Consider the following 16,499-nt stretch of genomic DNA (forward strand, 5'->3'; position numbering starts at 1 on the left):
TTGTTTCAAATTTTTCTCCCTCCCTCCCCCCTCCCCAAGACAGCAAGTAATCTGATATAGGTTATATATGTACAATCACATTAAACATATTTCTGCATTAGTCATGTTATGAGAGAAGAATCAGAGCAAACAGGAAAAAACTCAAAAAAGAAAAACAACAGCACCAAAAACACCCCCTTGCCATTCTCTCTGATTGGCATATTGGAGCTTGATGCTTCAGGTGATTTCATACCATAATTTGTAAATGGCATCTGAAGTCTCCTTGGAATTGAGCCACCAGGGAGGGTCACCCCTTGACCACCATAGGTTTATATTACTTTATTTGGGACAGGTAGCCTTCAACTGACTTCAAACCGAATTTCTTATAGCAGGCTCTAAGCACAATGCCAGTCCCGTGGCTAGGGCCCAATGAGACACAGACTCCCCCCAGAGAGAAGATAAATGCATGTTTCTGGGTCCTGTTGATTTAAAGAGCACTTTAAAAAGATCAAATCTTTTAAGATGGTGAGAATCCACATAGAAGTATGCTTATTTTAGATTATTCATCACCATCAAGCTCTGTATAAAGTTTCTGCAAAGGAAGTGAACAAACTGCTTAATTTAAAAAAATCAAAATAACTGTAGTAAAACAGTATATATGGGGCAGCTAGATGGCACAGTGGATAGAGCACCAGCCCTGGATTCAGGAGGACCTGAGTTCAAAACCGGCCTCAGACACTTAACACTTACTAGCTGTGTGACCCTGGGCAAGTCACTTAACCCCAATGCCTCACCAAAAAAAATATATATATATATAAAAACAACAGTATATATGATTTCCTAAAGGTCATGGAATTTTTAGAACAAAATGGCACAAAATAAACACCACCATCTTCCCCTCCCACTATTTTTTTTTTACCAGATTATGGGAGGAATTTCCCAGTTAGTCTTGAAGAGAGATGCCTGAAGGACACTAGCAGGTTAAGTGACTTGTCCAGGGTCCCACAGTCAGTATATGTCAGAGGCTAGACTCCAACCCATATCTTTGACTCAGAGGCTGGCTCTATACCCACCCTATACCCATCCTTGCTGTTGCTGGGATAAAATTCTCAGTCTCTAAATTCTGAACCAAACCTAGGAAAGGGAAATAAAGGTAGCTTCCTCCATTTCACTCTGAAGGTGGAGCTGTGCAGCTAAGGCTACCAGACCCCAAAACTACTTTCTATCTCAGTTTCTATGACTTGCTAAACTTAGTTTTAGCCAGTTGTCAGATTCTTGACCCTTTGTGTGCAGAGCACAGGACCAGCTTCCAACAAAATACCCGTATTAGAATATCTGAAGTGAAAAAGGCAGCAGTCTTGCCTTCTCAAAAGTTAGCTGTCCCCGAACAATGAAATGCACCTTCACTTGAAAGGGAATGCTGCAGGTGAAGCAAGTCGGTCAGCATGTTGCAGTGATGCTCTCACATTGCAGTGGAACTAAATGTTGGTTTTATTCAGGCTTGGAGACAATGCAAAAACCATCAGGCAAATGAGATCTTCAGAAGGGCTACAGAGAAGAGACCCAGCACAGGAAACAACCACCAGCATTTTAAAAGCCTTCTCACATCCCCTCTCTCAATTAGATCTTAATTAATTAATAGGGAAGTGGGTCAAGCAGACTTATTTAAGCAAAGTATCTAAGCAAAGTTAATTAATTGATTGGAAATTAAAAATGGAAGCGAATCAAGAAAATTTATGAAACTTGAAAAGTAAAAGCTAAAATTGCAGGTGATGCTCCCATTTTAAAGTGTTTTCTCTCAGCTGTATTCTCCTCTGTGACCGTTGAACCTTCAGCAAACTCCCTTCCACTTGATTTTAATATCCCCGCCTTGCTCCCTGCAAACAGAACAGAGGTTCCCAATCATGGTTTGCCCTATATCTCAAAATGAAACAAAACACAATGCCTCCCCCACCCTACCCTTTTTAAAAAAAAAAAGTATCTCTGCATGCTGTGTAACAGTATACTCTGAGTAGGGACTGTATTTCTTCCCCCTCCTCCTAGGATTTCTATCAGCAAGGTGCACCTTGCCATCTCCATGAACTTCCCTCTGCGGAGGAAGTCCTGACAGGGGGGGGGGGGGGGGGCGGTGCTTCGTGGAGGGAAGTATGTAGAGACTTTGAATGTACCACTAAGAATTTGTGGTTTTCAAGCAGGAATTGTTGAGTGCCTAGCTGATGGTCAGTTCATGAAGGGCATCAAGTACAGTGAACTAGCATGCAGAGTTTTCATTAACTGGTGTAACAGTGGCTAGAGTAAAGAATGGCTCTTGGGGCAGCTAGGTGGCACAGTGGCTAGAGCACCAGCCCTGGAGTCAGGAGGACCTGAGCTCAAATCTGGCCTCAGACACTTAACACTGACTAGCTGTGTGACCTTGGGCAAGTCACTTAACCCCAATTGCCTCACTAAAACTAAAACAAAAACAAAAACAAAAAACAACAAGAATGGCTCTTGGCATGAGAAAGTCCTGTTTTTTAAATTTTTTTTTTATCTTGTCATAGCTGTTGATTAGCTGTGAGAAGCAGGACAAACCATTTAATCTCTCTGAGACCCAGTTTCTGAATATGTTCATTAGGATATGATAGTATCATTTATTTTTCAGGGATTCTTGGAATCAAGTGAGATAATATGTGCATACCATTTTGCAAACCTTAAATAACTATGCAAATTTAAACTATTATTATGCTCATATACCCAGATTATTGAAGTTCATAGAATCAGAATTTGTTTTGCTTTGACTATGCATATTTGATGCAAGGGTTTTGTTCTTCTTTTTTAATGGGTGGGGGAAATGGAGGGAAGAAAATAAATACATGTTAATTGAAAAAAATTTAGAGAACATTTACTGGTTAATGGTGGGGAACAAACAGAAGAGATTGACTATTTTTCCATCCTCTGATATTATCCCTATAAACCTAAGACAAAATGTTTAGACTAGAAGATCCCTTCCATCTCTAAAGCCTATGATCTGAATTTCTTGATTTTTGTCCCTTGTTAGCTTAAGACAGCAGAGAGACATTAACTATATCTATCATAGCCATTCTTTTCAAGTCTGACTCCTGTAGTTCTTAGAATAAGAGCTAGTCAACATCTGATTCCTTTATTTAATAAAAAATCAGGCCCTGTTTCCTAAATGATCAAGAGCCTAAGAGGGAATGGGGATATGGAATGGACTTGAGTGGTCCCTTGCTGTCATACATTACCTATTTTTCTCACAAAGTAGACATTCATTGGAATAGGTTATAGAGTCTGTTCCACATACAGGGTTTAAGTTTCTTGGACATCCTGGAATGCCATATTGTTTGCAGTTTGGCTAGGAAAAAAGAGAATTAGAAAAAAACCTGGAACAATTTTTTTTTTCAAATAGCAGAATATCATCGGATGTTCCCGCTCATACTTCAATACTTAAATGGATATGTGGTTTTTAAAAAACCATCTGAAGCTTTGCCACATAATCAGAAAGTACACCTTTGGAATAACAGGTCATCTTCAAGCCTTAGAATTTGTCTAGAGAGAAAAGAACAGGGGGGCAGCTAGGTGGCGCAGTGGATAGAGCACCGGCCCTGGATTCAGGAGGACCCGAGTTCAAATCTGACCTCAGACCCTTGACACTTACTAGCTGTGTGACCCTGGGCAAGTCACTTAACCCCAATTGCCTCACCAAAAAAAAAGAGAGAGAGAGAGAGAAAAGATCAGGCACCATATTTTTTATAAGATCATTTGATTCAACAGTTTGTCACTATAATTGTTTTTTTCTAAAAACACAGAATAGAAAGTCATAGGAATACATTAGATTATATAATGTTACTTGTCTTCTGGGTAGTCAGTAAAGGGTGACTAATTCCTTTTAATAAAATCTTGGAGCATTGTTGATTTACTTGACTTGAGTTCATGACCAAACAAAATATAGAAAGGATCACAGGAAGTAAAATGGACAATTTTGACTATATAAAATGTAAAAAAATTTTTGCACAAGAAAAACCAATGCAGCTAAAATTAGAAGAGAAACAGGTTAAGTCAGAAAAATTTTTTTCTGCTTCCCTGATAAGACCTGATAAAAGTCTCATTTCTAAAATAGATAGGAAAGTGATTCAAATTGGTAAGAAACAGAGCCATTCCCCAATTGATAAATGAAAAAAATGCTTTAAATCACTAATAATTAGAGAATGCAATTTAAAACAATTCTGAGGCACCACTTGGCACCTGTCAGTTTACAAAGATGGCAAAAAAAAGAAAATGACAAATGCCAGATGGTCTGTGAGAAAATAGCTACATACACTGTTGGGGGAATTGTGTACTGGTCAGTCTCAGGTGTGATCCCAGCAATCAAAGTGGTAGTCATGACACCATGACAGAGTGTCAGAGAAGATGGAAGGCCATTCTTGGAATCAGGAAGACCTGGGTGTAAGTACTGCCTTTGACACCTACCAGGGGTATGACCCTTAGAAAGTTGATCAGTGTCTTAGAAACTTCTCTAAGATAATTAATTAGAGATGAATTGCTAGTCTACATTGACAAAAGAAGTTACTGTACCAAAATTTCCCTCCAGGAACCTCTTCATCCTACAAGATTATGTCCTGGAACTCACACCTCATCAGTACTCTCCTCTTGACCATTCACCGCACCCCCCACCCCACCCCATGCTTTCCTTCTGATTAGAGGGGATAGAGAGCTCTCTTCCTACAACCTCTGTTTAAGGAGGGAGTGCAGGTCAGGCATCTCTTAATTTCTTACCCAGTTGCATGTCTCTGGACTTGTAACTTCTCCCCTATCCCCCAATTATTCTGCTTTCTTTACATTGTCTTCTTCCATTCGATAATAAACTCCTTGAAAGAAAGGATCATCTTTTGCCTTTCTTTGTATCCCAACCCTTAGCACATTTACCTGCCACATAATAGGTTCTCTGTGTATGTGTGTTAGAGAGTGCCCAATCCGGGTTAAGTGACTTGCCCAAGGTCACATAGCTAGTCAATGTCTGAGGCTGGGTTTGTACTCAAGATCCACGTGACTCTAGGGCTGGTGTACTATCCATTTCACCACCTAATTTTCCCTTAGTAGGTTCTTAATAAATGTTTATTGACTGACTAATGAAACCAAATGTCCAGTAAAAAGAAAAGAAAAGAAAAAGCTATGCCATGCTTGTATATAATCATACCTGTATGACTTCTAAGGGGCAGTTAGATGGCACAGTAGATAGAGCACCAAGAAAACCTGAATTCAAATCCAACCTCAGATACCTACCAAGCTGTGTGACCCTGGAAGTCACTTCACCTTGTTTGTCCCAGTTTCCTCATCCGTAAAATGAACTAGGAAAAGAAATGGCAAACCACTCTAGTATCTTTGCCAAGAAAACCACACAATGGGGTCACAAAGTCTAATGCAACTGAAATGACTGAACAAAATGATTTCTAAGTTCTCTTCCAGCTTTAAATTCAATAAATCCCATTGTGTGATATGAATACATTAATGTGTTCTTAAGAAAACAGAGAAATAAAAGCATTCCCTAGAACAGTTCCTTTTAATAGAACTCATGTGCCTCTCTGTACCTATATCTTGCCTACCAAGACACTATTGTCTAAAAGGAAGCTAAGTGCTTCATATGCTTTTGACCAGATCTAAATGTAGAAGCCTAATGAGATTTGAGTCTAATTTTGGGACATTTTCTTTAGGATGAATAGAAACAAAAAAAGTTATTTCCTACTTACTTCTATTATTGAGTTGGTGTCACCCTCATAGAAAGCATCATAGGATGAAGCCACTAAAATAAATCAAAGAACATTGTTTCATAGGCATTTCTGAAATAAGTTATTAACAGTAATCTTTCATCCGTGCTTTCATTTTCAAGTTTATTCAGGTCTGGGACCTTTATTCTCCTCCATCCTTGTATAGCACCCCTCACTCCCCACTCCAAACCCAGCCTTGGTTGGAATTTGGTTGCTATTTCACACTTCCTGGGGAAGCCTGGCAGGGAGACCATTTATTTCTATTGTTAGTCACATTCTTTATATGTTTAGTGGTCTTAGTTTAGCAAAGTTTCATGCTACAGAGCAAAGTTAAGTGTGGAGATTATTTATGCTAAAGGTAATAACATTCCCATTCTCATTGGTTTTGAATTGAAAGCCAGATAATCAGCTACCCAACTTTACTTACTGTATGCCCTGCCAGCTGGAAGCTCTTTAAAGTCCCGTCTGGCTCAAATTCCCTTTAATTCTACATTTTGTGTTTGACAACACTTGGTGTATCACTGACACCCAGTACAGAATGACACAAGTTAGCCTCAGCTTAACTTGTCAAGTTGTCAAGTACAAGATAAGGGAAGGCATGGCTAGGCAGCAGCTGTTCATTTGGAAAAGAGCCCAGGGTTTTAGTGGGCTACAAATTTGATAAGAGTCAAATGTGACACAGTAGCCAGAAAAATTCATGCAATCTTAGGGAACCTGAAGAGAGACATAGTGTCTCGTGATTACATGGTTGCCTGGCACATAGTAGGCACTTAATAAAACCTCCTTGACTCTATCCTGGTCAGATCACATACAAAGCATTATGTAGAGCCTAGCTTCCTAAAATGTAGGGTTGAGTGTCTGAATGTGGGGGGTCGAGAAAAATTTGGCAAGAATAAAAGGTTCAGGAGCTTTGTTATATATCTATGTACCCAGAATCACATAAAAATTTCTCTGGTGAAAAGGGGTCATGGGTGGAAAACGTTGAAAAAGCCCTGATCTAAAGGCTACCACATTTTACAAAAGATACTAATAAAATGAAATACATCCAAAGGAAAGCCACCCAGATAGGGAAAAACCTTAAGATTAGGCACATGAAGTTTAGTTGTTGAAGGAATTTCAGATCTTTAGCCTAAAGATGAAAAAACATAGGGTCCATAATGTCTGTGTTCATGTTTTCTAAGGGCTATCACCTTGAAGAGGGATTATTAGGCATGTAGTGATTCATCTCAGAAGGCAGACCCTTAGGTCTGGGGTGAAGGGGAAAGAGGCAGATTTAGGCTTAATGTAAGGAAAATTTTCCTAACAATTAGTTACGCTAAAGTGGAATTGGTTGGTTGATTAGGAAAATAGTGAGTTGTTGCTGGAAGCATTCAAGCAAAGAATGGATGTGTCCTGGAGTTAGAAATATTGTAGAGTTCCTGAAGTGTCTTGTTAATATTGTTATCACAAATCTTCCTCACCCTCAACTACTGAGAATTCATCCCATGTAAGGCAGGATCGTTTTTGTTATTAAAAACACAACTCATCTTTATTTCCAGAAAAATCTCCATTTTCCCTGCTGCTCTGAGTAACAGAGGTTGGGGACTACATTAAACAACAGAGAGAGAAGCACTCACAGATAGAAGGTAGGGGAATTGAAGGTGAAGAAAGTCATTTAGACTCCTAGATAGGGGCTTGACTTCTGAAATCTTTTCCCCACCAGGCAGGACCTGGTCACCTTTGCCCAAAAAGAATGGGGAAAGTTCACTAACATTCCATGAGGTGGAGTTGGGACAGGACCTCTGATTTCATCAGTGCAGGGAGCTCAGCTTTCTTCAACCAATTCAAGTCGTCACCATCTCTGCAACTTAGAGTCTGGGGGCATGGCTTTAGTGGAGTCCGGGTCAAGCCTGGCCTTGACACTCTGGCTCAGTGACCCTGGCAAGCCATTTAATCTCTCCTTGCTAAAGGTAACAGATGCCATACAACCCCCAGATTTGGACAGAGATTTAATCTAACCGCCCCGTTTTGGGGTTTGTGTTTGTGTTTGTTTTCCACAGATGAAGAAAAAAACCCAACCTAAGGGAAATATCTTTTCTCTACGTAATGACTCTGCTCAGCCCTCGTACCTCTTCCCCTAAAGGTGTTCGTTCAGTAAATAGGAATCCCTTAATGGGGGGGGGGGGGGATGAGGGAAGGGGAGGGAAGGGAGGCACTGGCCAGTCCCAACTGTGCCCTCTACCTGTGAAGTCCTCGGTCAGAAGCATCACGAACAGGGGGAACACAACGAAAAACAGCTTCATCCTCCCACGGTGGGCGCGCTCTCGCTCTCTCCAAGCTAATCTTCAGCACCTTTGGAAACTCTGAGGCTGGGGACCTCAGCGCTTACCAGTGTTCCGACCCTACAAGAAAGGTGCATTCATATACACTTCGCACCCACCCTCCTCCCTCCCCCGACACAAACACATACACACACGCCACCCCAATCTTGGCCCTTTCTGGACTTGAGGACCACTTATACTTCATGGAGAGCTCTGAGCCTGAGAGGTGGGGACTGGGCAGGGCGGCGTAGGGCAGAGGGAAGAGGAGGAGCTGGAGAGAAAGGCAGAGTCACGACTCTAACCCAATTCCAAGATAGCCTCCACTTGGGACGACTCTGAGTCCATCATAGGAAAGGCAGGCAGCAACCGGGAGTTTTCCAGGGATAGGAGAATGATTTCATTTATTCCGGATGTATGTTCCGAACTATCTGGGCTATCTTAGGGAGTTCTTCCTAATAGCACCCTAGCCTACCAATAAAATCAAAAGGGCAGAAGCAGCCCTGGAAACAGCTTCGGGTTTAGCCACAGTGTATCCTTGTGTGTGTTCTTCATCAAAGGAACTACCTGGATAAGAAGTTAAATTTTAATTGGTAGCTTTGGAGGTATTTTGCCCCCCCCCTTTCTTTGAGACAGAAGGGCTGAGTGTAAGGACAATAGTAAACAGAGGGGGCTGTCCTGTTACTAATAATAGGACATATTGTGGACGGTTAATGGATGTAGAGAGATCCATTCTTGAGAACAGAGGATCATAGATTTAGAGCTGAAAGGGACTTTAGAAGCTTTCCCCTCCATCCTCTTCCTATTACAGATAAAGAAACTGAGTCCCAGAGGAGTGATTTGCCCCAAATCACAAAGACGTAAGTGGCATAGCAAACTTTTGAATCCAATCAAACACTCAGATGTACATTATTATATTGCCTTAGGAGATCCTAGGGAATCAACAAAGATATTGAGACATAGCTTCAGTAAAGTCTTAGGCTACAAAATTAACCCATGAAAATCAACAGCATATCTGTATAGTAACGATAAAATCCAAGAGGCAAGAATATTGTCCCTTTTTCTTTCTTTCCTTTCTTTCTTTCTTCCTTCCTTCCTTCCCTCTTTCTTTCTCTTTCTTTCTTCTTTCCTTCCTTCCTTTCTTTTTCTTTTGCAGACTACTGCAGTCATCCAAAAGAAATGAAGTGAAGAGGTCCTGAACAAAGGTGGTGGCAATGTCCAAGGAGAGAAGGGGATCGATGCTAGAGATGTTGGAGATTGGATATGGGGGAAGAGGGGAGATGAGAAAGAGTAAAGAGTAACTGAGCATTACAACTTTTCTGTGAGCCTGGGTGACTGGATAGAGGTGCTCTTTAAAATAATTGGGAAGTTGAGCAGGGAAAGGGTTAACAAAGAGTTCAGTTGTGGACTTGTCAACTAGACATCCAATTCAAAACACCCACTAAGCAGTTGGAAATTTCAGACTTGAGGTCAGGAAAGAGGTCAGGGCTGGATAAATAAATCTAAAACTCATCTGTACAGAGATGACAGCCACACAACTAGGAACTGGCAGAATCAGGAGTTGAACCCAGGCTTTCTGATTCCAAAATCCAGTATTCTTTCTGTGCTGGTTCTAGTATAGGGGAAAAAACCCATAATCAACACATGGTATTGAAGACTCTTTGGGGAAATACTCACCAGACTGTTAAATCAGATCTGTTCAGCACAAACTGAAATGAAGACTTGAATTAATCTCTGGATTATCCAAGGAGTTGGAGGGAACAAGGCAAATAACACTTTTTTCTTGAGTTGTCTGGGTACTTCAGGGAATCATTATGGATCCATAATCTTCTAGAATGATAGGATTGGAGGGGCGATTTTCTGGTTGTCATGGTTGTAACTATTAAACAGGAATTCTATGAAAACTCCAAAGAAGGAGAATTCCACATCTCTCCTTAAGAGCTGGTTTTTAAGGGGCCAACCACAGAACAAAAATGAGTCTGAAAATATATGATGAAATTCTGTGTTTTTGAATGCTATGTTAAAATATAACCTCCACATTTTATGTGACAATAGTTAGATAAGAACAGCTAGATAATGATATCTTTGTAAACCCAATCTATTGACCTCACAACTATAACAACCGTGTGCTCTGAATTTCTGAGACAGTCTTAATTCAATATGCTTTCTCATTAGCCCCATAAAACATTGAAATGTACTGGAACTCCCAGTATTTCTGCTCTCTTCACTATACATCAGTTCATACAAGTCTTGCCAGGCCTTTCTGAAATCATCCTGCTTGTCATTTCTTATAGCACAATAATATTCTATCACAATCATATGCCAAAGCTGGCTTAGCCATTCCCCAATTGATGAGCATTCCCTTGGTTTCCAATTCTTAGCTACCACAAAAAGAGCTGCTATAAATATTTTTGTACAAATAGGTCTTTTTCTCTTTTTTGAGATGTCTTTGAAATATAGACCTTGCAGTGGCATTGCTAGATCAAAGGATATGGCCCTTTGGCCATAGTTCCAAATTAGAGCTCAATTTTAAAAAACATGAAATAGGCTAAAATATGAACAAGAAACAGAAAAGAACCCTCACCATAGAAAACTACTATGTGACAGGGAAAACCAAAACACAAACTCAGAAGAAGATGACAATGTCAAAATACCTACATTTGAAGCCTCAAAGGGAATTGGTCTCAAGACCAAAAATCCCTCTTGGAAGAGCTTGAAAAAGATTTCATAAATCAAATAAGAGAGGTAGAAGAAAAGTTGGGAAAAGAAATGAGAGTTATGCAAGAGAAAGTCAATAACTTGGGGAAAAATAACTCCTTAAAAAGACAACTGGGGGCAGCTAGGTGGCGCAGTGGATAAAGCACCGGCCCTGGATTCAGGAGGACCTGAGTTCAAATCCGGCCTCAGACACTTGACACTTACTAGCTGTGTGACCGTGGGCAAGTCACTTAACCCCTATTGCCCTAAAAAAACAAACAAACAAACAAATAAAAAGACAACTGGACAGGGGCAGCTAGGTGGCGCAGTGGATAAAGTGCAGGCCCTGGATTCAGGAGGACCTAAGTTCAAACCTGACCTCAGACACTTGACACTTACTAGCTGTGTGACCTTGGGCAAGTCACTTAACCCTCATTGCCCCCCAAAAAACAAAAACAAAAACAAAACAAAAAGATAATTGGACAAATGGAAAAGGAGGTGCAAAAGCTGACAGGAGAAAATAATTCCTTAAGAATCAGAATCAGGTAGATAGAAGCTAATGATGGCAATGAGACATCAGGAAGCAGTACAGCAGAATCACAAGAATGTAAAAGTAGAAGAAAATGTAAAATACTTCTTCAGAAAAACAAAAGACCTAGAAAATAGTTCCAGGAGGTGCAATTTAAGAATTATTGGGCTATCCAAGGGCCATGATCAAAAAAAAAATCCTGGACAGCATGTTTCATGACATCATCAAGGATAACTGTCCCAATATCCTAGAACCAGCAGAAAAAAATAGTCATTGAAAGAATCCACGAATAACCTCCTCAAAGAGACCCCAAAAGGAAAACTCCAAGGAATACTGTGGCCAAATTCCAGAGTTACCAGGTGAAGGAGAAAATACTGAAAACAGCCAGAAAGAAACAATTTAAATATCAAGGAACAATAATCAGGATTACAAAGGACCTGGAAGCTTCAACATTAAAAGATCAGAGGGCTTGGAATATGATATTCTGGAGGGCAAAGGAACTTGGATTACAACCAAGAATGTACTACCCAGCGAAATTAATCATAATCTTTCAGGGCAAAAGATGGGCATTCAATGAAATAGGAGACTTTAAAACTTTCCTGATGAAAAGTCTAGAACTGGACAAAATATTCAATCTTCAAATACAACACTCAAAAGAAACATAAAAAGGTAAAATGGGGGAGGGAAGCATGTTATTCAATAAGGTTAAAATGTTTACATCCCTACACGGTAAGAAGATACTTATAACTCTTGAGAATTGTTTCTCTATTAACGTAGATAAAAGGAGTAAATATAGACAGAGGGTGTGGGTATAAGTTGATTTGGATGTGATGATATTAAAAAAAATTAGGGGGGCAGCTAGATGGCGCAGTGGTTAAAGCACCGGCCCTGGATTCAGGAGTACCTGAGTTCAAATCCAGCCTCAGACACTTGACACGTACTAGCTGTGTGACCTTGGGCAAGTCACTTAACCCCCTATTGCCTGCAAAAAAAAGAAAAAAGAAGAAAAAAAAATTAAGGGGTGACAAAAAGGATTATACTGGGAGAAGAAGAAAGGGGAGACAGAATGAGGTAAATCGCATCATGTGAAGAGGCATAAAGGACTTATTACAATAGAGGAAAAGAAGGGAGGGATGAGCATTGTTTCAACCTTATGCTCATCTGATTTGGCTCAAAGAGGGGATAGATAAGATACACACTCGGTATAGAAAGAAAAAGAAAAAAAGAAATTTATCTTACCCTATAGGGAAGTAAGAGGAGAAAGGGGAAAGAAAAGGGTAAGGTGTTGATAGAAGGGAGGTAAAACCAATAGGTAAAAGGGAAAGGGAAGGGGGGGGTCTGATAGAAGGGAGGGCAATACTAAGAAGCAAAGGAGGAAAGGAAAGGGAGGTGGGGCTGATAAAAGGGAGGGTAGATTGAGGGAGGTGGTGGTCAGAACTGAAACACTGGTGAAAAAGGACAAAAGGAATGCAAATTGAAGCATACTATTTTCACTTTTGTTGTTGTTGTTTCTTTTTTATGTGGTTTTTTCCTTTTGTTCTGATTCTTCTTTCACAACATGACTAATGTAGAAAAATAAATAAAATGAACTGTGGTTAAATTTAAAAGTATCCACCAACCCCCAAGATGCACTCCTGAAATCATTGTAGGCTTCCCCAAAGGATCAAAATAGAGCAAATAGGACACACTTGATTTTTGATTGCACAGGTTTTCAATACATACATTAGGACTGGTCCCAAATGTTGGCTGACTCTCAGCTCAGATTGAATAGCTTGGTTTATCTTTGTGATGTAGCTTTTAGAGATGCTCACTGGCTGTGACCCAACAGAACATTTGCAAAAAATACTCTAGAAGACTTGCTTGCTTCTCCATTGCACCCCACCTCCCACCTTTTCAGCCTGAGTTCTATTTCTAGTTAAGTTCTAGGGCCAGAGTACTTAATGCCCTTGAAAAGCTAGAATACAGAAAATGGTGCTGTTGTTCAAATGTCCTCCAGAAATTTAAATTTTTTTTTTATTTTAAGGGATAGATTATTAACTGAGCAGGATAGTTTAGGGTCTTTATCACCTGATGGCAGGAAAATGGACTAAATGACTTCTCACTTAGAATAAAAAGATTATCAGGGCAGCGAGGTGGTGCAGTGGATAAAGCACCAACCCTGGATTCAGGAGGATCTGAGTTCAAATCTGGCTTCAGACATTTGACACTTACTAGCAGTGTGACCCTGGGCAAGTCACTTAACCCTCACTGCCCCACAAAAAAAAAATGTTTAATTTTTTTCAGTCAATGAAAATGGCCCTTCTTTCCCCTATCCCCTTTCCCCACTCCCAATGAGAAAGTAAGAAAGATAAAAGCCCTCTAACAAATATGTATAGTCAAGCAAAAAACCAATTCCTGCATTGGTCATGTATGGATAAAATGTCTCAATGTGCACTCTGTCTCCTGGGTGTGGTGGTGGTGCCCAGGGAGTGCTTTGAGTTCTAGTTCATCTCTCTGTTCTGGGTCTCCTCCCACCTACTCACTTCCTTTAGTTGCTAGTCTATTATAGCTCAGTTCTTTATTACTGGGATATTATTCACCCTCTGACTAGATGATATTGGTACAAAAAAACTTTGTTTTCAAGTTCTTCACTCCCTGTCTCAGGTTTGCTCAAATTAACTGGGGCTAAGTGACAAAAGCAAGCAAGAGTGGCCTTTTAGCTTCCTCTATCAATTGTTTACTGAGGGCTTGACATCCTGGTCAGTGTGTATCAGCCAGATTCTTTCTTCTCTCCTCTCTTCTCCACCAACCCGCCCCCTCCGCCCCTCCCCAGGGCTTTTTTCTCTCCTGGAGAGGATGTTTGTAAGTTCACACATAAGGCAAGTGACTCTTTGGTTCTATGCACCAACTACTGGGCTCATAGAGTTGGAAGAAATCCTCAAAATCATCCAGTGCACTTTACAAAAGAGGAAATCGAGACTTAGTGGCTTGGCCCAAATCCCACAAGTAGGTATTGAGAGAGCCAGAATTTAAACCCAGGTCCTCTGACTCTCAGCCTTTACCAGACTGCAGGCTGCTTCCCTATAGACAGCAGAGATCCAGGATTTCAGCTGCTGGCCTACTCTTTCCTAAATTCCTTCACTAAAGGAGTTGAGAGAAGGGGACAGTTTCTCAGGGCCTTATATGATGAAGTATGGCCAAAAAAAATGAATAACATCATACAAAAAGGAAAGCAGTTATACTGCTTTTGTCTCTGTCAAATTATTACACCCTGGCACATTGATCACTCAGGGACCAAGAGTTTAAACAGAGTCCTGCTAAAAACTCTATGGTTAAGAAGTTATTTAGGGGGGCAGCTAGATGCCGCAGTGGATAGAGCACTGGCCTCAGACATTTGACACTTACTAGTTGTGTGACTCTGGGCAAGTCACTTAACCTCAATTGCCTCACAAAAACAAAACAAAACAAAACAAAACAACAACAAAAAAGAAATTATTTAGGTAGATAAAGATAGATAAAAGGTACGGGCAATGGGGCAGCTAGATGGCGCAGTGGATAGAGCACCGGCCCTAGAGTCAGAAGTACCTGAGTTCAAATCCGGCCTCAGACACTTAACACTTACTAGCTGTGTGACCCTGGGCAAGTCACTTAACCCCAATTGCCTCACTTAAAAAAAAAAAAAAGGTACAGGCAAGATTGAAAGTAGTTGGCAAGGAGGTTCTCTGGGGTTACATGAGCTCTACCCTAAAGTCCTAAAAACTAGTTCCATATCTCTCTTTATCCCCAGCTGGGTCTCAGAACAATCCACTTGAGGAGGGCAAAATTAACTCCAATTGTCCCACATCAACACCAAAATTTTGTTACTTACAATAGTACTAGTTGTTGTTGTGAGAGTATAGAGGGTTGACTTCCACCTCCCCAGGTCCCCCAGTATCCTGGTTCACAGTTTTCCTCCCCCTGACCTTTGGTCTCCAATACCACAGGTGGCTAGGATCACAAATGTCAGCTCATTAGCAGATCAACCTCTTTATCTTTGCAGCAAAGCTGATGGGGCTGCATCACAATAACAAAAAAGGTCCTCATCAAACTCTCCTTGTTTGTGGTCTTTCTAGCAGCCCACACTGTGCCCTTCAACAACCCCACAACCACTACTACTGCCCACCAACTAGACAAAGCATGCTAACTAGGGTCCAAGCTCATTAGTGCCTGGCACAAAGTAGATGCTTAATAAATGTTGATTGATTGATTGGATTGCGGTCCTGCTGGACCTGAAGTATAAGCTACTGCTTATAAACTGGGTATCACTGCCAGGGTCACCATCTCATTACTGATGATTCCAGAGTGCTGCTCTTTTCCCATTATTCCCTTGCTCTACATAATGTCACTGAGACCAGAGCTATTACCACCACCAACCCACCCCCCACCCTGAGTTTTCCCAATCCTCTCACTTGCTGCCAAAACAATTCAAATGTTACTTCCTGGGCTGCTGATTGGGGGCTAGGGAACCCCTTCTCCCTAACCCACTATAGTTCTTTCAAAGACAGACCACTGCACCAAACCCCAATTTCCTAACCAATTGTTTAGGAGGGAGAGGGAAGAGTGTCTCCATTACCTGTCCAGTACAATCAGCTCCTCATAGATCCATGGTTTAAACAAAGTCCTTTTACCAAAATCTTGCTCCAATATCCTTAAAAGCTGTTTAGGAATGTAAAACAAATGACAACTCACCAGCCAGAAGGTTAAAAGCTCTTGTCAAGGAGGTTCAGTGGGATTTCATGAGCTCTGCCCTGTAGAAAATGGAAAATTCACTTGTGGTAACCTAGAATAAATGCTGCAGGATGTGTAAGTAGCAAATAGCCTGAAGCCAATTTAGCACATACCAGACTATCTGTACACACTTCACCCTCTGAGCCATGTTGGGGTTTATGGTCCCTCCAGAAACATTATCTGCTAAAGATTCTCTGTCTCACCTCCCAAACATTCCTAAGGCATTTGGGTTTTTATGGACCTTCCAAGAGATATTTTTATCTGCAAAGACCCCCCTGGTTCATATGCCCTATCATATTATTTGTTTTCAAGTTTTGAACGGTCAGGCTCATTTGTGTTACACAAATAGAAGGAAGAACATTGTGTTGCAAACCAGAAATCAAGGGACTAATCAGATGCTAACATAGCAATGAAGTCATAAATCTTAAGTATCTAAGAAACTGTGACTTTACTGTTTAAATATCCCCTTTCTTCAAGTTAAAATGAGTT

At 40.7% G+C, this 16,499-nt stretch overlaps 1 protein-coding gene across 1 annotated transcript; it reads right to left on the reverse strand.

Moving 5' to 3' along the window:
* Positions 1–697: 697 nt before the first annotated feature.
* SPINK2 (serine peptidase inhibitor Kazal type 2) lies at positions 698–16,041 on the reverse strand. Its single transcript, XM_043971934.1, has 6 exons — positions 15,972–16,041; positions 8,514–9,650; positions 7,963–8,122; positions 5,724–5,776; positions 3,222–3,331; positions 698–1,856 (listed from the first exon to the last, which is right to left on the reverse strand). The coding sequence occupies exons 3-6, from the start codon at positions 8,021–8,023 to the stop codon at positions 1,811–1,813; spliced, it is 270 nt and encodes an 89-aa protein (XP_043827869.1). The 5' UTR covers positions 8,024–8,122; positions 8,514–9,650; positions 15,972–16,041; the 3' UTR covers positions 698–1,810.
* Between the last annotated feature and the right edge of the window lie 458 nt (positions 16,042–16,499).

This window comes from Dromiciops gliroides, chromosome 6 (assembly GCF_019393635.1).
Source record: "Dromiciops gliroides isolate mDroGli1 chromosome 6, mDroGli1.pri, whole genome shotgun sequence".
NCBI classification, from domain to species: domain Eukaryota; kingdom Metazoa; phylum Chordata; class Mammalia; order Microbiotheria; family Microbiotheriidae; genus Dromiciops; species Dromiciops gliroides.

Bases quoted from the DNA above. Each gene is read 5' to 3' on its own strand.
- SPINK2 (XM_043971934.1), bottom strand. From the start codon at position 8,023: ATGAAGCTGTTTTTCGTTGTGTTCCCCCTGTTCGTGATGCTTCTGACC. The intron at 5,777-7,962 runs GTAGAGGGCACA...GATTTATTTTAG, and splicing joins TCTGACCGAGGACTTCACAG to TGGCTTCATCCTATGATGCT. The intron at 3,332-5,723 runs GTAAGTAGGAAA...CTTTTTTCCTAG, and splicing joins ACACCAACTCAATAATAGAA to CCAAACTGCAAACAATATGG.